At 31.4% G+C, this 21,379-nt stretch overlaps 2 protein-coding genes and 2 pseudogenes across 2 annotated transcripts; 3 read left to right on the top strand and 1 right to left on the bottom strand.

Annotated features, from left to right (window-relative positions):
- Positions 1-4,461: 4,461 nt before the first annotated feature.
- LOC116108797 lies at positions 4,462-6,942 on the bottom strand (annotated as a pseudogene).
- A 1,202-nt stretch (positions 6,943-8,144) lies between these two features.
- On the top strand, positions 8,145-9,585 carry LOC116108796 (annotated as a pseudogene).
- Positions 9,586-14,317: 4,732 nt separating this feature from the next.
- Positions 14,318-15,999, top strand: LOC116108795 (phospholipase A1-II 1-like). Its single transcript, XM_031395025.1, has 2 exons — positions 14,318-14,875; positions 15,457-15,999. Exons 1-2 carry the CDS (start codon positions 14,318-14,320, stop codon positions 15,997-15,999), a joined length of 1,101 nt encoding a protein of 366 aa, XP_031250885.1.
- A 4,253-nt stretch (positions 16,000-20,252) lies between these two features.
- Positions 20,253-20,874, top strand: LOC116108755. Its single transcript, XM_031394993.1, has 2 exons — positions 20,253-20,435; positions 20,535-20,874. Exons 1-2 carry the CDS (start codon positions 20,329-20,331, stop codon positions 20,743-20,745), a joined length of 318 nt encoding a protein of 105 aa, XP_031250853.1. The 5' UTR covers positions 20,253-20,328; the 3' UTR covers positions 20,746-20,874.
- Positions 20,875-21,379: the final 505 nt, after the last annotated feature.

The raw sequence follows: 21,379 nt of genomic DNA, 5'->3' as shown, positions 1-21,379 counted from the left end.
GACCCACGCCTATCCTTATAAATATAAACCTCTTCTTCAGTTCTTCACTATTTTTCTCCTTGCTCTACAAAGTTCGTCTTCCACTTGAGATTTCTTCTTCGTCATTCACCGGTAAATTCTTCTTAATTTGCTATACTGTCTGTCCACTTAGGAAAAGAAGTTTAATTCAGAGTACTTAGTTAAGAAGGGTTTGGGTCAGATTAATGTTTTTTTTTTTTGTTGTTTCAGATTCTCTTGAACAAAAGGACGTAGTTAGAGGAAAGATCTTTTCTGAAGACGTGAAGAAATCCGGTTCCAGTAATATGGGTAATGAATTATCACAATCTGAACCTCCATCGATGGAGACCATAGTTAAAGGTTTTCTTAAACGTGCTACCGAGGATCCTGAAGTGCCAAAACTTAAGATAACATTTGAGCTTTACATGGAGAAGTATGGTACTTCTTTAGGCTTCTCGTATTCTCTCTCTGTGCCGAAGAAAAAGAGATCAGAGAAGAAAAAGAGATCAGGTAGTCCCAGTTAAAGGTTGCTCTATCGTGTTTGTATTCTGCCTATAATAAATTCTTTCAAGCCTTATGTTAAATGTGGAAGCCTGAAAACAGCGTCGTTTAAGTAACTCTAATACGGCGTCGTTCAGGCGTATTAGTTTGGGCAAATGCAGACCACAGGATTCGTTTCAGATTGGACGGCCATGATCACTCACAGAGTCAACCATATATAAGCGCATGATACAGTCATTCTAAAGAGAGAGAAAACAAAAGAGGCTAGGGTTATTCTTTGAGTCGGCTATTCTCTCTGTGTTAGGGTTCAGATTCAATTCCAGATTGTGAGTATCAGTCGAGTGATTAGGGGATTTAATCATTCAGGTGAGAGTGTTGTTCTCTCGGGTTTGGGATATTCTTAGAGTATCTTGTAAGGCTGAGTGCTGTTGTAAAACGGGTAAATCTGGTGAGTGGAGTCTGTGTAATCTTGACTGGTTTCTGGTAATCGAAGTGCAGCGAGCTCATACCTTTCTTGAGCTCAACGTGGATGTAGCTTATCCATAAAAGGATAAGTGAACCACGGTAAATTGTGGCGTGTTCTGTGTGTTTGATATCTGTGGTATTTCTTGTGTTTCTTGATTTGATTGTGTTGTTTGATTAATCAGTTCTTGCTACTTAGGCATAACACCTTATATATATTTTTTTTAACATTATATGTTGTTGCAGATTCCAGTAATTCTTCCACAGAATATAGGAGTGATGAATCATCACAATCTGAACCTCCACGACAGCCTGTTTTGGAGGTAGAGGTGGAACCTCCCATGCCAGAAAGGTTCAGAGCTATTGTTGGAAGAATGTGTGGTTCGGATATTGGATTTGTTATAGAAAAAGCATTAACAGAGACAGATTTACAGCAGCAAAGTAATCGTCTTTCTTTACCGAGGAAACAAGTCAAAACTGATAGTTTTCTTACTAATGAGGAGAAGGACATACTTGATGCAAAGGAACAAAATGGGATTGGGGTAATATTGGTTACGCCATGTGAGAAGTCGGTCATATTGAAGCTTAAGAAGTGGAGAATGAGCAAAGGTTTCGTTTATGCTATCATTGGAGCTTGGTTTAAGGAGGTGGTAGATGATGCAGATAATTAATAGACTAGAAGTTGGAAAAATGGTTCGACTTTGGTCGTTTCGAAATCGGAACATGTTGTCACAATACTCACAGTTGTGTTTTGTTTTAGATTGTGATTAGATTACTTGTTATGAATTCAATTTAAGAATATTCATTATGCAGGTATATATAGTCGATTTTTTCATCCTTTTATAATATAAATTAGGGTAATGCTATTTGTACGAACTCTTTGTATAAAGAGAGTTTGTACAAACTTACGTAACACACCACAAAACATGTTATGTGGTATTGAGACCTACGTAATTTAATGTCACATTAATGTTATATGGGCCCTTATGTCACGTGGCATTCACATGGTGTATCATATAAGTTTATACAAACTCTCTTTATACAAAGAGTTTGTACAAAGGCAATAAATTTGGGTTATCTATGGTTTTGCCGCTTATATCTTAAATCTGATTTGATTTAAATCTATTTTTCAGCTTATATTGGTTTAAATAATTAACTAGACAATAAGAAAATTTTATTGTCATTATAACTTGAATTTTATGGATAGATTAGTAAATTAAAAAAATAGAAAAAAAAAATTAATTTAAGGTGTTAAAATAATAGATATGAGAGTTAATTAGGTAAATATTTATTAGCTCCTAAAATAGTTCTAATACTGTATTAAAGTTTTGGTAATTACAGGGAACTTTTGTTATTTCAGAAATTTTAAAGGGTTTTTGAGTTCTTAAATCATATCTCAGGGGGGTTTAGGATTTTATCTCAAACTTCTTTTTTTTGTCTTTCTCGTTAGTTTCCCTGAGCTTGGATTATATATATATATATATGTAGCTTTTACGGGCATATCCAATTATACAGTTTTCCTGAAAGCAGCCGATCCGATTTATGCAACCATAGATTAAGACTTTTGCCAGTTTCAGTTACAAAGGAACAATTTCAATTATCATAAGCCGAACCCTTAACAACTCGAGTTTAGAAATATTCATCAACAAGTCATTGCCAAGCCAAGTATTGATCATTACAGATATATTTATAACACTTTCAAAATGTTATAGAAAATAATTTTGTAACATATAGAAAATTAAATGAATGATATTTTGGTAGTACTTTTAACATGATATTAAAAACTTTTCTAAAACATTTTGAGAATGTTACAAAAAATTAAACTATAACAGATTAAGAATGTTACAGAAAGCTTATTTGTAACATTTTAAAAATGTTACAGAAAACTAAACTATAACACGTTAAAAATGTTACAAAAAACTTATTTGTAACATTTATGTAGTGTTCTAAAAATTCATTCGTAACTACGTATAAGTGCTACAATATACTTAGCAACATTTTATTGCAGTTACTGAAATAATTAGTAACATGCAAAAAATGTTATCAATGTCTATTTTTTAGTAACATGGGCTGTCACAGCATCTTTATAAATGCTACTAATTGCTTACGGTAACACTTTTTGCATGTTACCGTAGGCCATTTCTCTTGTAGTGATTTTACGCCTTTGCATGCTATTTCCCGAACAGTCTTCCATCAAACTCTCATAATCATTCACGTCTGATTTTTTAGACTTTTTAAACAGTTTGCACGTGCGAGTTCGTTAGTGTCAAAATCCAGCATCAATATTCTAGTTTTGTATTCAGTCCGTAGGCATATATAATTATATATACTTCCATACTTTCACTTAGCAAATAGAAAAAAAAAAAAAAAGAACTTGACGAAGACCATCAATCATGATTTCTCTTCATAATTACAACTCTTGATTTACTTATAGATAGTATTTGCGATTTATATTTCATTTAAATATTATCCAAAACATTTGTTTGTTCTTTAGAGGAAGCTAGAGTGATATTATGTCTTTGCACTTAATAATCTACAAAAGAACTAATTAAACAATTTATCTTCTGATTCTATGATTAGCATAGTTTAACATGAAATACTTTTATTAGCATCTATGTATATATATAATGATTTAGCTTGATATTACGTCTTTGCACTTAATAATCTACAAAAAAATAGGTTATGTTTTATATATGATTTTTATTTTGCTTCTTTTGATTTAAAGACAGATTAAAATATTATATATTGTTTAATTAAATATATAAAATATATAGGAGGCTGATTGTATCAATCCAATATGTATATATAATTTGTCCAAAGCCAAAGTTTTATAGAAAATTGAAAAATTCCTACATTAAAGTATGTTGTTGATTTTAGTTTTCTCATGTCATCATTATATATATGTTGATACTTTTTGGACTTTCGTCCATTCGTGATGAATGGTTGTTCATAAGATATGAACAGACATCCATAATTATTGAACGATCGTTCATTCACTGAATATATACATTATATCTTTTGTGATCATGTTCGAGTCAGATACCATTTGGTGTAAATTTTGGTATTAGCATTCTGTGTTGTAGCATTTTTGTTCAATATATTTAATTAAATAATATGGATAAGGTTTACAATTTGATTGATTGCGGAAAAAGAGTAAGTACTCAAGTAAAATTAGGCTTGTTTTTTTCCGCCATCAACGCTTTCAAGAAAAATAATATATTACACCAAACATCTGTCCTAGCAAACTTCCATAAAAGACTATCAAATCATATATAGAATAACGTGGGCTGTGTTAGTTGAACCCACGTATATATAATGCCAAACACTAACAATTAAGATAACTCTACTAACATATTTTTGGGATGAATAATGAATGGTGAACAAATATTTCTCATAATTTTTTTTCATAAACATTAATGTATAAACTCGTAATTAATGAGTTTGTATTTGGACAAGCAGGATTTATTATTGGGAAAATATGACTCATTACAAGCTGATTAATCACAAACTGGCACATCATATTTATGAGAAAAAATTAATAAAAAAGATTTGTATATGTAATATTACTACCGATCTATTTATTTCTATTATTTAACTTACCTTATACCATATCGGGGGCCACAATTGATATGATGAATGTGAATGTTTGAGCACTCAGTTTGTATTGATACACAGTCATCTCCTATTCAAAAGAGAAACCCAATTAGTATATAAATCCATGGACAAAAAGAAAAAAAAATTACATAAATTATATACTTAAAATAGATATTGCTAACGGTGGTGCATGCTGGTATCATACTTTTTTTTTTCTGGGTGTATAGGTACCAGTCAATTATTAATACTAGGCGCACGGAGAACAAGAGAAAAAGTTGCACTGATACTTTTTGTTCATGCCTGTTCTAAAGTTAGCTAGTGACGGTTATATATACCAGATAACTTTTGCTCTGCAATACGAACGTGCATGCACCATCGACCCAATTAATGGCGGACCAGTCATAGCCACCTAAGAGGGTGATTAAGTGTACACTGTACAGATTGCATGGTTTGGTTCTTTACATTCAAAGCCCACTAAGTTTTATAGGAGAAATTAAGAGAATTAATTCAGGTGAATCGGTAGCTTGCAACTTACCGCACCCAATATTAGAATGTTGAATTTCTACATCTCGTGTGTTTTGAAGGTGAATGCCGTCAGTGTTTGGGCTGTTTTCTGGAGAAGAAATCTTTATAGAGTAATGCTACATTTACACCACTTTTTTACACCATTTTCATTACATCATGATGTGGTATATGTCACAACCATACAAATTCTATTATAATATTAAAAATTCAAAATAATTAAAATTTTGTGTGGTTGTGGCATATGCCACATCATGATATAATGAATATGATGTAAAAGAGTGGTGTAAATGTAGTATTACTCATCTTTATATTACCGACTTTGACCCCGGCGGAGTTGTCAAATTTCAAATGGCATTGAGGACTGTTTATGATTTTGATTTCTCGAACTGTGACATTATAGCTTCAATAGAATCTCAAAGCCTGTAATGGGAGCATATTCAGTATTGTGAAACGAAAATAAAAATAAAAATAAAGAGTCGAGGATTAGGAATTAGTGAATCTTACAGTTGGTTTCAAATCTGGAATGTGTTTGAGTTTCTTCTGTTAAGAATCAAAAGAAATGAAGTTTAGAAGCAGCTAATTAAAGTTTACGACTCTATTTAATTTAATGTGGATGAAAAACTGTGATACTTCTTAATTTATTACCGGAGTGTAATAGAGTGAAGATGCCGTCCACCATTGAGGGCCTTGACCATCAACAGTTCAGTACCTTGAATGGTGAAGTTTTGTACCCATTTAAAATTCAACCACTGAAACAAACTGGATTTTGGCCATGAACCTACTTCTGGGGGTGCTAAGAGGGTTCCATCTATCTGTTGGAATTTCACTTACATTAGCTTTTTGTGCCAAGTACTTAACTACAAAAATACAAATATAATATTGAACCTGAGAAGGAATATACTCCTTGACTTTTTAATTCCTTAATGCTATGAAATTGCTGCTTGTGAGTCAGAGTCGGCTAAAAAGAAGAGAAAGGCGCTAACCTGAAGAACAAGGTGAGGCATGCAGGGACCTTGCAGTGTTATGGGCTTGATGAGGAACTTGAACTCTGATGGGATTTCTAATGTAGCTCCTGGTACCTTGCACGCAGCTTTCCATGCAGCGAGAAGAGCCTGTTTGATTGAAATTCTCAAGAAAAGTTAGCACTCAAACGCACAAAATAAACTTTTTTTTCATGCCATTAATTTCGTCACTTACCTCTGAATCATCAAGGACTCAGTGGCGGATTTAATTAATGACGAGTGGGGATCACGGCCCCCACTCAAACTGTAAATTTTTTTTATTATATAAATATTTATATTTATTTGCATTTTACCCCCTATTAAGACTTTGAAATTTTGCCCATAACTTTGACATTTTAGGAAAAGAAAAGATTCTTTGATTTTTGAACTCTTACCAGTATCAGAACAACAATGCACGTCAAGAACCTCTCTTCCCCCTTTCTCTCATGGTGCAGGTGCTCTAACTCTTAAGTCTCTCTCAGACTCTCACCGAACTCTCCTTTCAAGTCTGAATAGTTGAACCAACACAACTTTTCATCAATTTATCAAAAGGTAATGTCCCTAATCCTAAAAGCTAAATCCCTAATTTTCTCTATTCAATCAATGTTTTACAGTTTTAGAACTTTTGTTATTGCAATTTTCTAATAAAATTGAGTATTGTATATTTAGAATTTGAGATCTGAAGTATAACTAAACCTGAATCCTGCTTCTAATGGCCAACTAGAGTCTTTGAAGGGGCCCTTACCATTTAGCCAATATGGAAATGCCCAGATGTCCCCACGCACAATGAAAAAAAGGACAAAAAAATAAATTATTCATTCATCAAGAATTAGACCTCATTTACTGCTGATGGTTGGATCATGTATCATTCCAGTTTGCTCTTTTAATTTAATTGTTTTTGAGAAATAAATTTGGTTTGATAGGTGTATTTTAATTTTAATCATTTCAACTGGGAAAGACAAAAAATCAATTATGAAAGAGATTTTATCACTGTTTTGGAATGAATAACCTAATGGAAAGCAAAGTGGTTGAAAAAGTTTCCAAAGGGCGAATTGGATAGCATCATTTTGGTTAAGACCATAAAAACTTTAAAAGAAAAAGGAGATGATAACTTTATATCATGTGGGTGTGTTGGATGCGCACATGAAAAAAATCACCAATGCTGGTGTTACCATAAAAAAACATATTAATTAATATTATAGAAATAATCACAATTCCACAAACAAAAAACAAAAGCTCAAAAAGAGTAAAGGAACATCACTAATTAATATTATAGAAATAATCACAATTCCACAAACAAAAAACAAAAGCTCACAAAGAGTAAAGGAACATCACTGATATTGTCTATGCATCATTTTGTAACAAAGTTTTTCTTCAAAGAGTCAAGTTTGACATTCAATACTATTGCTTGTATGACTAGACACAACAAATCACAAAATCATTCAGGCCCTATAAACCCAAAAGACCCAAAAAAGAAGAGTATGTAGAGACCAAGATTGAGATTGGACACAAATAGAGGGGCAAATATAGTTAGGAGGAGGAAATGGCAAAAAAGGGAGAAGGAATAATATGAGCAACGCTTCCGCACCTGATTCCTGGAATAGTATTGTTTGTTTTTCAGTTGAAACAGGCTGAGGTTGAGCAAATAAGTGATATATAAACTGGTTTGAAGGAAACTAGAAATAGGTGGGAACAATATAATGACAGGTGCAAAAAATGTACACTTGCCAATATATGTAATAGGAGATTATTGATTGAGAAACAATTGATAGAATGGATACTATATAACAGTTCTTTGTTGACAATATCAAAAACTTTTTAAACTTTATAAACATAAACAACTAATTATTTATTGTTTGTAAAGATTAGCTTGAGAAATCATTGTTTATGTATCTTTTCTTTCATCCTCATTAAATTACTTGACTAAATCAAATTTTATAAAAAGAGTTGACTTCTTTTTTTCTATAAATATGCATGATTCATGTTAAATGAGTCTAAAAGGAATTCAAACCCACAAAATATCACATTCTTATTGTCTTTCCATTACTATGTATGTAAATCACTATGGGTTACTATGTATGTCTTACTGTCTTTCCATTACTATGTATGTAAATCACTATAGATTGTTATTCTTGTACAATTTCTTATTGTTTTATTTGTTTAAAACTTCTTATTAGGTATGCAATATGGATAAATTTCTCAAAAGAAAATCAGTAATAGACCAATCATCCTCATCAATCCAAGAAAGTAAAGCAAATGATAAAGAAAATGATCAATTAAAAGAAAGTCATGTAGAACTAGAAGCCATCTTGAAAGATCTTCCATCTGATCTAGCTCTACGGCTTGAAATCAATCATTATCATCCTAATTATAGGGATGCAATTCGAAGATTTTACTTGCAAAAGAGTTGTTGCCAGCCTCGAAATCATGCATTTCTACTAACAAAATTTTGAAAAGGATATCGTCGATTTAATCCTGCTTGGTTTGATGTGTATGGCGATTGGCTTGAGTATAGTGTGACCAAGATGCTGCATTCTGTTTGTATTGTTATCTTTTTAGACCTTCCATTATAAGCCAAGTTGGTAGTGATGCTTTCGTTAGTGAGGGATTTTATACTTGGAAGAAACTAGAACACTTTCAAATTCATGTTGGCCAGCCAAATAGTGCTCATAACCAAGCATGACAGAGTTGCATGAATTTAATGAATCAAAAGCAACATATCGAAGTGGCTCTATCTAAGCAATCAGATCAAGTTAGGAATGAATACCGAACTCGCTAGACTATATCCATTGTTTGCATTAGATTTCTTTTGCGTCAAGGGTTGGCATTTCGTGGTCATGATGAAATTGAAGACTCGAAGAACCAAGGTAACTTTCTCGGACTTCTTCATTTTCTAGCTCAGCATAATGAACATTTTAAGAGTGTTGTTTTGAAGAATGCACTTGGGAATCTTAAATTGATAGCACCAGTGATTCAGAAAGATATTGTGAATGTTACCACAAATGAAACCACAAAAGTTATCATTAGTGATCTTGGAGATGACATATTTTCAGTTTTGATTGATGAGTCTCGTGATGTGTCAATTAAAGAACAAATGGCTATTGCCATACGTTATGTAGATAAAAAAGGTCATGTACTTGAGCGATTTCTTGGCATTGTTCATGTTAGTGACACAACTGCAGTATCACTCAAGATGGCTTTTGAGTCATTATTTTGTCAACATGGATTGAGTTTGTCAAGATTACGTGGACAAGGTTATGACGGGGCAAGTAATATGCAAGGAGAATTTAATGGTCTGAAAAGTTTGATTTTGAGGGAGAATGAATATGCTTATTATGTTCATTGTTTTGCTCACCAACTTCAATTGACACTAGTAGCCGTTGCAAAAAATCACATTTCTATTGCTTCGTTTTTTAGCTTGGTTACTAATTTGATAAATGTTGTCGGAGGTTCATGCAAGCGTCGAGACATGCTTCGGGAGAGCCAAGTTAATAAACTTGTTTAAGCACTAGAAATTGGGAAAGTTAGCAAGGGATGAGGTTTGAATCAAGAGACAAGTACTAAAACGAATTGGTGATACACGTTGGGCTCGTATTATTATACATTGATCAACTTAATCCCTTTGTTATCCTCTGTGGGCGATGTGTTTGAGGTTATTGAAGAAGATGGTTTAAATCCTAAACAAAGGGGTGAAGCATGTAATCTATTAGATTTAATCTATTCCTTTGATTTTGCATTTAACTTACATATGATGAAAAATATATTGGCAATTACTAATGAGTTGTCACAAGCATTGCAGAGAAAAGATCAAGGCATTATAAATGCTGTGGCCTTAGTCAAAGTTTCCAAACAATGGTTACAATTGTTGAGAGATGAAGGATGGGAATCTTTGTTGAGTGAAGCTTTTTCATTTTGCCAAAAGCATGATATTGCCATTTTGAATATGGATAATATGTTTGCAATTCGAGGGCGACCATGATAGAGAGTTGAGCACATGACAAATTTGCATCACTTTCAAGTTGAATTGTTTTATACTGTGATAGATATGCAACTTCAAGAACTTAACACTCGTTTCACTGAGGTTAATACTGAGCTGCTTCTTTGTATGACATGTTTAGTTCCAAGTAATTCATTCTCTGCTTTTGACAAACATAAGTTGATTTGTTTTGCCCAATTTTATCCATATGATTTTTCTGCATTTGAGTTGATGGTACTTGAGAACCAGGTTGAGACTTATGTTATTGACATGCGTTCTTATGATGAATTTGCTAAGTTACAAGGAATTGGTGATTTGGCTAAGAATTTAGTTGGTTTAAAAAAGACATTTTGTATCCATTGGTGTATAAGCTTGTGAAACTTGCATTGATTTTACCAGTTGCAATTGCGACCATTGAAAGGGCGTTTTCTGCGATGAATCTTGTGAAAAATTGATTACGCAATCGAATGGGAGATTAATGGATGAATGATTGTTTGGTCACCTATATTGAGAAAGATGTATTTGATACAACTGATGATGAGATGATTATTCAACGTTTTCAGAATATGAAAACTCGTCGAGGACAATTGTAAAAAAATTGTGTTTTTTGAATATATGTATTTGTATTTTGTAACTTTTTGTTAAAGTTCATCTTAATGAAAAAAAAGTATAGTTATGATTGGTTTAATTTTATTTATTTTTGTTTATTTTTTGCACCCATCGAGTGAAATTCCTGGATCCGTCACTGAATTGGAACCTGATACTAGTTCTAAACTAATTAAGACTATAATTAAATGTCATTGTGCAAATTACTAACTTGATATATACAGAAAATACATATCCCTATTCTCATGAAAAATAAATTACATTATAACAAACCTGATAATTGCGCCGGTAAATTTCTCTCTCACAGACTTGGGGCAACACACATGATATAAGCCGAAGCCATCCTGGCCACACTTTAGTAATATCTATCATACAATGGGAACAAAATGAGACTTCATCTTCATAAATCTTAAAATACTGTATACCAAGAAACAGATGAGGTTAGTCAATGATAGAAGAGTGATTGTAATTATGAGACACAGAATTTTCAAATAGATAATTTTTTTTTTTTTTTTTTTTTTTTTTTTTTTTTTTTTTTAAACCACACATTTATACTAAGACCATTTAGAGCATGATTTTACATATTAAAGGCTTAAAGAGTAAATATATGTTTCAATGTACACACAAACACCAAAAAAGCAACTTCACAACCTTAAAATCATACTGAATCTGAATCTCTTAACTTTTTTTTAGAAGATTAAACAAGGTCCAACTAAACGAGCATGAAACATTGATACAACAGCACAACTGAGATCACACCCTGAACAAGGGATCTAAGAGGGCCAATTAGAAAAATGAATAAGAGAGGGGCACCAAATGAACATATGAATTTCAGAAATACCATTTTGAAGCAATGACCGGCAAAATGCAAATGAAAGCTATCATAGATTTTTAAATGGGGGATCAACAAAACAACTACTTAGAGCAACCACCATTATCCCTTAAATTAAAGAATTTCTTCCGAGATCAATTAGAACTGATTTTAATTAGAAACCAATGGTAAAATTACCACTTTTCCAAATGCTAATGCTTTATTTTGATCTTTTTATAGAAAGGGGGAAATGAAGGAATGCTTTATGAAAATGGAAAGCTCAACTGCTCACATCCACAGTAGTAAACATAATAAAGTTCATTACATACGCATGACTATAAGTCCCTATCTCCAGCTATTACATTTTTTCAAGAAACAAAATTTAAACATAATAAAGTTCATATGTTTTCTTTACCAACTAAACAACTAAAAACCTTAAAACCCTAAACTCAACTAGCCATTGCGAAGAAGTACAAAACCCTTAATCCCACATATAAAATCACTCATTTAATTTTTCCTTTTCCTCACTAATATAAAATACTCAAACTTCGCGGTTCATTTTTCACTTTCCTACATTTTCACAGTAACCAATCACTAAAATCCCTAAAACCTAAAAAAATTCTGCCACCCCAAAAAAATTAAAAAAACCTTCATTACAAGTAAAATAAGATTGCTTTTTTTAATTTTTTTATTCAGTTTTCAAAATCTTATAAACCGCCCAACTCCTAAAACCCTAATAATCAAAATCCAAAAGCATGGAAACAAACTAATTAACAAGACAGTGAACACAGTTAAGTTTGGTTACCTAGTATTGAGATTCAGGAGGAGTGGCTACAGTACGCAGAAGACCAGTGAGGGAAACGTTAAAAATATATAAATGAGATAATTCCTTGTCTTGTTAAGTGGAGGAATCATCTTGAATTTTGTTTTTTTGAGAGGTGTCTAGACTAGTTTACATGCACTTTAATTAATCATTTGAAACTCTAAAACTATCGGTTGGATAAAAGTACTAATGATTACCCCTATTAATAATCGATAAAAAACTTGGACTCAAGACCTCTTGAATAATACACTTAATAATTCCTTATCGAACCACTCCACCGTCTAAAGAGAATTATTTCTTATGCATTAAAGTATTCAAAAATATTAGTATTCGAAGAAGAAGTAATAAAAACATGTATTTTAAAGTAAAGTTAAAGTGACAACTCCTGGAACAATATTTTAAAGACTGACCAATGAGAAACAGATTTCCCTTTAAAAAACGTTAGACAATATTCTCTTAAATTGATGTCTTAACAAAAACATTTTAAATATTTTACTGAAATTCTTTCTTAATGAAAGTTGACTATTTATTTATACCAAGTTTTTTGTTATTTCTTACAAGTTTAAGTTATGGTAACACTTTCAAGTTTAGACTTTTGTTACAAATTATTTGTTTATTGCACAAGTACAAGGCTTTTTTTTTTTTTTTTTTTTTTTTTTTGAATGATCAAGAGTATCTGGGCCATTTTACGCGCACTTCAACTAATAGCTTGAGACTCTTAAATTACTGACCAGATAAAAGCTCCAGTAGTTATCTTCATTCGCAACAAAAGAAGAACTCGAACTCAAGACCTCTTGAGTAATACACCTAAGAGTTCTTATAGAATAACTCGACAACCTAAGGGTAGTTCACATGTACAAGGTTTGTTTATACTGATTGTTATGTTCTTTGTTGAAAAAAATTATGTCTGTTACACCAAGTTATATGTCTAATATTTATTTACATATATATTGAAAAAATATTTCTAACAAATTAGTCGTAAATAGATATTTTGAAAAAGAAGTAATAGAAACATGTAACAATATTTTCAAGATTCCCTTTCAAAAACGTTAGACAATATTCTCTTAAATTGATGTCTTAACAAAAACATTTTAAAAATATTTATGGGAGATTCGATACCTATGTTTTAATTAATGAAATATTGCCCAACTATTCAACTCTCTTACTCTATTCGCCTTCTTTTCCTCTCTCTCTTCTTACTTCTCACATTTCTTTTTGGAAAATTATATTTTATGTGAGTTGAGAAATAACCTATTTATAAAAGTCTTTCAGAAAATACCTCTATTTTAAAATTTCAATACTCAAAATACCCTTGTTTTTGTTTTTAACTGAAATCATAGAATAACCAATAACAACTTATAAAAACATCTATTGGTTTCTATCGTCAACCAATCAATTGGTTTCTATCTGATTGGCTCATGAAACAAAACAAAATAAGATAGAAACCTAAACCCTATTAGTTTCTATCGGGAAAACAATAGCTAACAGATAGATTAATGGGTTTTTAGTTGAACAATTTAGTTTAATGAGTATTGAAATTTTGGATAAAACTATTTATTGAGACACTGTCAGAACCATGCCAGTTTTTAAGTGAGACCCCAAAAATGATTTATTTAATATAATTTTCCTTTCTTAATGCAAGTTGACTATTTAATTATACCAATTTTTATTTATTTATTTATTTATTTCTTACAAGTTTAAGTTATGGTAAAGCTTTCAAGTTCGTTGAAAGTCTACTTAGACTTTTGTTACAAATTACATGTTTATTACACCGATTGTTATGCTCTTTATTAAAAAAACTATGTTTGTTACACCAAGTTATATGCCTAAAGAATATTTATAGATTCCTTCAAGAAATAACTTAAATAAGATTCGCACAAGCTAATCTAGATACCCTGTTTGTAAAAAATAAATAAAAATAGAATAATTCTTAACAACAATAAAAAATAACATGTAATAGGAGTGTAATCTCATCGCAAGATATATAGTTGAGCAAGAAAAGATAAAACTAAAAAAGAGTGATGGACAATCAGATCAGTGGCAAGAACTGGAAAGACTTTAGTGGGGAGAAGAACTGGGAGGGTCTTTTGAAACCTCTCGCCAGAGAACTCGGGATCTTTATAAATATCTGTGGTGAAGGAATTCAAGCCATCTATGACTTCGTGCATAAAGATAAAGAAAGACGTCCCACCCATGAAGGGGAAGATTTATTTTCCGAACTACTTGTCACGGAAACAGACGACTTTGGCAAGTTATACACTGTGACCGATTATTTATATGCAATGTCAGATGTTGTTTCCTGGATCGACTGGATTGTTAAGGACCGATATGCTTGGATAGGTTACGTGGCTGTGGCCACAGACGAAGGAAAGGAGGTGTTAGGAAGGAGAGATATCATGATTTGCTGGAGAGGAACTATTCATATGGCCGAGTGGTTAAAAAATCTTCAAGCTAATCAAATATCAGCTTCAAAAATTTTCCAGAACATGGATGATATACTTGTGCACGAAGGATTTCTCTCCCTCTACACTTCGCCAGATAGTGAAACTTCTAGCAATATTTCAAGTGCCAGAAACCAGGTAACTTTTCATATTCATGTACATATCCATGGCATATCAAAATTTCTCTTTTTTTTCTTTTGAAATTAGTTTTATAATCGAGTGGTTGAGATATGTTTTCATTATAAAAAATACTATGTTTAAAACTCAATTTCACAATCTTCTTTTATAACTCAATCGTGATAGTTGAGTTAACATTATCACGTTAGTTGAAGACTTTGACTAAACAAGAATAGTTGTTCTTTATAAACGAACGACCGTTCTTTGGGGACGAACGATCATTCATTAATAAGGAACTATTGTTCTATTAATAAGGAACTATTGTTCCATTAATAAGGAACAGTCATTTTTTGTGAAAAAATAATTGTTTATTTATAAAGAATGATCATTTCTCATGAAGGAACCAGATATTCCTTATAAAAGAATGACTATTCATCCCTAAGAAATGACCGTTCGTATCTAGTCAAAGTCATTTAGTGTCTTAAGTATAATGGGATCTGACGTGATAATTACTAACTCAGCTGTTATGTTGGGATTATATGAGAAGATTGTGAAATTACGTTGTAAGCATAGTATTACTCTTTTATTATTGCTATAAATAGGTGTTGAATGCAGTTAATAAACTGCTAAATAAACCTGAGTATAAGAACGAGGAAATCAGTATAACAGTAACAGGTCACAGTATGGGCGCAGCGCTTGCAACACTAAATGCAGCTGACATAGCTGCCAATAAACATAATGAGCGCACAGGGACAGGGTCAAACGAATGCATGGTCACAGCCATCGTGTTTGCAAGCCCTAAGGTTGGAAACGAAGGATTCAGGAAAGTATTCAATATACAAAGCAAAAATCTTCATCTCTTGCGTATCGAAAACAGATTGGACATTGTTACTGATCTTCCTATTAACCCTTCATACAAAAAGGTAGGAGTAAAGTTAAAAATCAAGAGTCACAAGTCAGCAATATTGAACTTAAGCGACGGGCTTCAAAGTTATGATATTCTACCTGAGTCGCATACCTTGGAGCAGTACATGGAAGGAGTTCGAGATTTATCTGTAAATTCCTCCCTTCGCGACCGGGAAGAGCCCGGAAATTGCATTTTCTGGATAATTGAAGCTTTGTTTATTGTATTGGGTTGTTGGTGAGTCAGTTTGGGGTTTGTTTAACAGGATAATGAAAGCTTTTCCTTACTGTATTATATTGTTATATTTATTTATATATATGAATAAAAAATTTCTATAGTCAACATTATAAATATTTATTTATCTTATTAAGAGAAATTTTTATATCGAAAATTTCAAAATAATTATATACAGAATTTTAAAATAATAAAATATTTATTGTATTACTCTTTTATAATCATTTAACTGTAAATATAAAAGTGGATTATCTGTGATTGTATTAAAAGCAAAAATATTAATAGGGTATAATTTGCTATTAATCAAAAGTATTAAGGGCTTAATATCCTTTTATTGGGTCTCAGTGACAAGCGAAAAAATTTAAGTTCATGAATATTTTTAGAGTAAACGACTTTTTCCCACCCAAGGTCTGCCTTAATGACACTTTTCCACCCAAAAAGCTTCAAAATACTATTTTCCCATGCAAATTTCATATTCTGTAATACTTAAAGCTAATTCCGGTGATGAAAATTCTTTTCGTTACTACCATTTAAACCTCCGGTCTCTTTTATACAAAAACAAGAATATTTCTAGCTCAGACGTTTCTCTCATCTTCTCGTTTGCTTAATCACTAACATTTCAGCTCTTGATCACTCTTCATTTGCTGCATTTTAATTTAATTTAGAATTATGAGTTTTTGCATTTAATACAAAAGAACTAATTACACAATTTATCTTCTGATTCTATGCTTAGTATAATTTAACATGACATATTTTTATTAGCATTCTATATATATGTGAAAATTCTTTTCATCACCACCATTTGAACCTCTGGTCTCTTCTACACAAAACTCCTCTCCTCTAACACTTATTTCTCTCCAGTTGCTGGCCACTGCAAAGTTTTGTTTCCTATTCTTAGCTGATTTTTTGCTGATTTTGGTGACAAATATTTAATCAGTTTCCATCAATCAATCCACCGCTTCTGCTCTACAAAACCCTTTTTACCCTGACTTTTGATCCTCGTCGAATGCCGGTTGAGAAAATGAAGCTATTTGAGTATTAATGGAATCAAACTTGTGTAAAAAGTGGTATTTTGAAACTTTTTGATAGAAAAAATATCATTAAGTCAAAGCATAGGTAGGAAAAAGTCGTTTACTCATATTTTTATAAAGTCAAAGAACACATATTTGACGTGGTTTGAGTGTTATAACAAAAACAAGAATATTTCTAGTTCGACTTTCTCTCATCTTCTCATTCGCTTAACACTAACATTTCAGCTCTTGATCACCTTCATTTGCTGCATTTTAATTTAATTTAGAATTATGAGTTTTTGCATTTAATACAAAAGAACTAATTACACAATTTACCTTCTGATTCTATGCTTAGTATAATTTAACATGACATATTTTTATTAGCATTTTATATATATATAAATGTATTAGTTAGATATTATGTCTTTACACTTAATAATCTACAAAACAGAGGTTATATTTTATAATGATTTTTATTTGCTTCTTTTGATTTAAATGACAGAAATTTCCAAAATTGAAATCATAATCAATTTCAGAATCCCAAAATCCAGGTTATAAAATACTGAATTAACATTTAAGGTTTATAGACAACCTGTTCTTGAAATTCTAATTAGAGTGACAGAGAGTGCAACGACATGTGTCCCTTTCCAATAACACGATTTGAATGACAACTTATAGGTGTTAGTTTTTCTAATATGTTTGAAAATGGGATATATACAATTTTAACATTGGTTAATTGGCTCTCCCATTAAAGTCAGATAAGCCCTGAAATATATTACAGCCCAAGTTCTATAATTGTAACCCAAATTATTATATGAAGTTTATTGGTGTTCCTAGAACCATTACATAAACTATTAGAATATTTCATTTGGACTACACGTTTTTGGTATTAATTAAAACAAAATTATAATTAAGGTTACGGAAATTTCTAACATTAAAGATATATTAAAATATTATATATATTTAATTAAATATAATAAATATATAGGAATAATGAGGTTGAATGTATCAATTATCCAATATTATATATAATTTGTCAACCCACAGTTTTATAGAAAATTGAAAAATTCCTACATTAAAGTATGTTATTGAATGTAGTTTTCTTATGTCATCATTATATATATGTGATATTAACTTTGATAATAACCTCTAACACTGATCATACTGGAAAATTATATCAAAAAATAAATGAATAAAAAAGGATTGGAAGGTTTTATTTTATTTTTTATTTTATAAATTAATGTATTGACAATTTGGTCGCTGTGAGAATTTATTTTATAAATAAATTGAACCTAAAAAAAATTACATTTATGAGAATTTTTGTTGTTGAAGCATGTTGTAATATTTCAATAAATTTCTTTAGACAATTTTTCAGATATAATTATCTTGTTATATATGTTGGCTAATATCCCAGGAAGTTGATGAATGATTTGTTTAAGGAATATTTACAATTTTTTTTTTTATATATATATAAATTGATGAGTGAATTATACATATAAACAATTAACTTAATAAATATGAATAAACGATGTAGCAGCAAAAAAAAATTATGACATATAAAAATATATAAAAGAATCTGTATATTCGATTTTAGTATGTATTTATTACTGTACGTACATTCTTTGACTGCATAATATAAAAAGAAAAAAAATATATTTGAATAGGATTTTGGATATAATATTGGGTAGTTGAATAGGAGAGTATTACGAGGTAAAATTTAAAAATTTATTAAAAAAACCCCTATGTTTGACACCCCAACATATAAAATGACCAAAACACCCCTACTACCCACAGCACCAGATTCTGGCCACCACCATCGAAATCTGTCCTGAAAATTACGTTATAACACAGACTGGTCGGATCTATGTCGTAACGCGTCGCTATAGTCTTTTCCGGCCAGATCCACCACGGATCGGATCTGGCCGGAAAAGGCCAGATCTATGGCCAAATGTGGTCATCGACGGCCGAAAAAAGCCAAAGAAGTCCATCTCTGGCAGTCAGCGACGGCCAAAGATATGGCCGTCATTTTCGGTCAACAATGGTCATTTCTTTGGTTGTCGCTAACGGCTAGATCTGGCCTTTTGCGGTCAGATCGGTGAACTATCAGCCATTTCTGGTCATGGTGTGTAGGTTGTTGTACAGATTCTAACTACCACTGATGGTGGTTGCCAGAATCTGGCGAGTATGGGTTGATAGGGGTATTTTTGTTAATTTTTAAACTTTTTTTGGGGGGTATTTATGAAATTATTAAACTTAAAGGGTTTAAAGTAATTAAAAAAATATAATAATATTTCTAAAATAATGTGTCAAACAATATTTGAAGAATAGGATTAAGAATATGGGTAGAAATAGGGAGCCAAACGCACCCTTAACATAAGCATATTTAATCACGTTACATATTTAATCACGTTATGCACGGAAATAGTGGGTTTTGTTAGTAGTGGAAATAATTATCATTAATAATTGACTTGAATCTTCGTAGTGGCCTGTAACATTAGCAAGCCGCTAAGGTACAATGAACCAGTACGGGAAGAGCAGCTTCTTCTACAGATGTACCAAAACGCAGCCAAAACAGAAGTTTTGATTGTCAACGTCTCCGTCACCATAAGTATCACATGTCAAACATGCTACTCAACAAGGCCACGTATTTACTGACATTTGTCTTTTTTATTTTAATTCAACTCATTTTGTCAATCCTTTGATCCGCACATCGCATGCAAGATTATCAACTTCATTAATATTAACAATTATACTATTAATTAATACATCGAATCTTATGATCATATAAATTTTATTAATAAAAAAAGATATTAATTAATTAATAAGATAGCTTAATAATTTATTAAACATACATTCAAATTAGAAATGATATCCAACAAGATTCAAAACATCAATAACACTTTAAAATTTTTTACTGCAATTCGAGATTTTAACCCCAAAATTTCTAAATGTAATAAAAAAAATTAAAAATAAGATCTAACAGGATTTAAATTTAAAAAAAACAAGTAAAAATAAAATCATACTTTAATAAAATATCATAATTAATTAATTAGTTGGGACTATAAAAAATTATTATATAATAGATGTTATTAATTTATCCAGTGTTAACTCTCATTAATATATTAGAATTAGCCTCATGGTTAAATGAAATGCAATGGAAAGATTCCACTTCTCTTGTCTTCAAACAAACACCTATGAATATATTATATAAGCAGGCCAACCACCCTTTACCTCGCAGACTAAAAAAGAAGCCAAAACCAACTCTTTCTCTTCAGCACCTTCTTCTTCAGTTTCTCCATATTCTTCTAGCGTTCTAGTTTTGTTTCATGGAAACATCATCAGGACCTCAATCATCCTCCAACATAGGCATCATAGTTGAAAACAAACCCTCGGATTCCAAGTTATCTGAATTGGGTATCAAGTCCTGGCCTAAGTAAGTGCAGATATATATAAATATACTACTTGTTACTGCAGGCTGATCATATATTGTTTTTTGTTTCTTAATTCTGTTTCTTTCTTCGATCTTTCACAGATGGGGCTGCCCTCCGGGAAAGTATACTTTTAAATACGATTCAGAAGAGACATGCTACTTGCTCAAAGGCAAAGTGAAAGTGTTTCCAAAAGGGTCATCAGATTTTGTAGAGTTTGGTGCAGGAGATCTTGTGATCATCCCCAAGGGACTAACTTGCACTTGGGATGTTTCTATAGCTATCGACAAATACTACAAATTTGACTCTTCATAAACTTTGTCAACTTCTTTTGACAGCCGCTTGATGTATATCTATATCGTGTTGATATGGATGATGATACATCACTTTATAAGATATTATGCAATGTTATTCTTTTGAGATAATAGTTTGAAAACTTGTTAATTATCTCTTCTCTTTAATTACTTTAGTTTTTAAAGTAAATTAGGAATAACAACTCTCAAAGAATTTGTATATGCATGCATGTGCTCTTTATATTTCATTAACGAAAAGTTTTGAATAAACAGTTGAATATATGATTTGTTCTAATTAATTAATAACAGGGTTCATAGTTTTTTAATGAAAAATTAATGTGAAAAGTATTTTACTAATTGACCAAAATAACTTCTGTGGTGCACTCATTGTATTAAACAACTTTCAAAACGAGAGGAACTAAACAAAAACAAGAGGTATTCATGAAAGAAGATCATTTTCCTTCTTATTTTTCGAAAGAAAAGGAGGATCCTAACAAAATCGAGGAAATTGAAGAGATTCGAGTGAATGGAAAGGAAAAAAAACAAAAACAAAGCATAAATTCCACTTTAACTTTAAAGAAACATGCAATAAAAATAGAATAGCTTAATTTAGAAAAAGAGATTTCGGACAAAATCGAGGAGACAGAGGAGATCTA

Source organism: Pistacia vera, unplaced genomic scaffold, assembly GCF_008641045.1.
Source record: "Pistacia vera cultivar Batoury unplaced genomic scaffold, PisVer_v2 Contig57, whole genome shotgun sequence".
Taxonomy (NCBI): domain Eukaryota; kingdom Viridiplantae; phylum Streptophyta; class Magnoliopsida; order Sapindales; family Anacardiaceae; genus Pistacia; species Pistacia vera.
The sequence above is the reverse complement of the archived record's forward strand: the minus strand, read 5'-3'. Positions and strand labels throughout refer to the sequence as shown.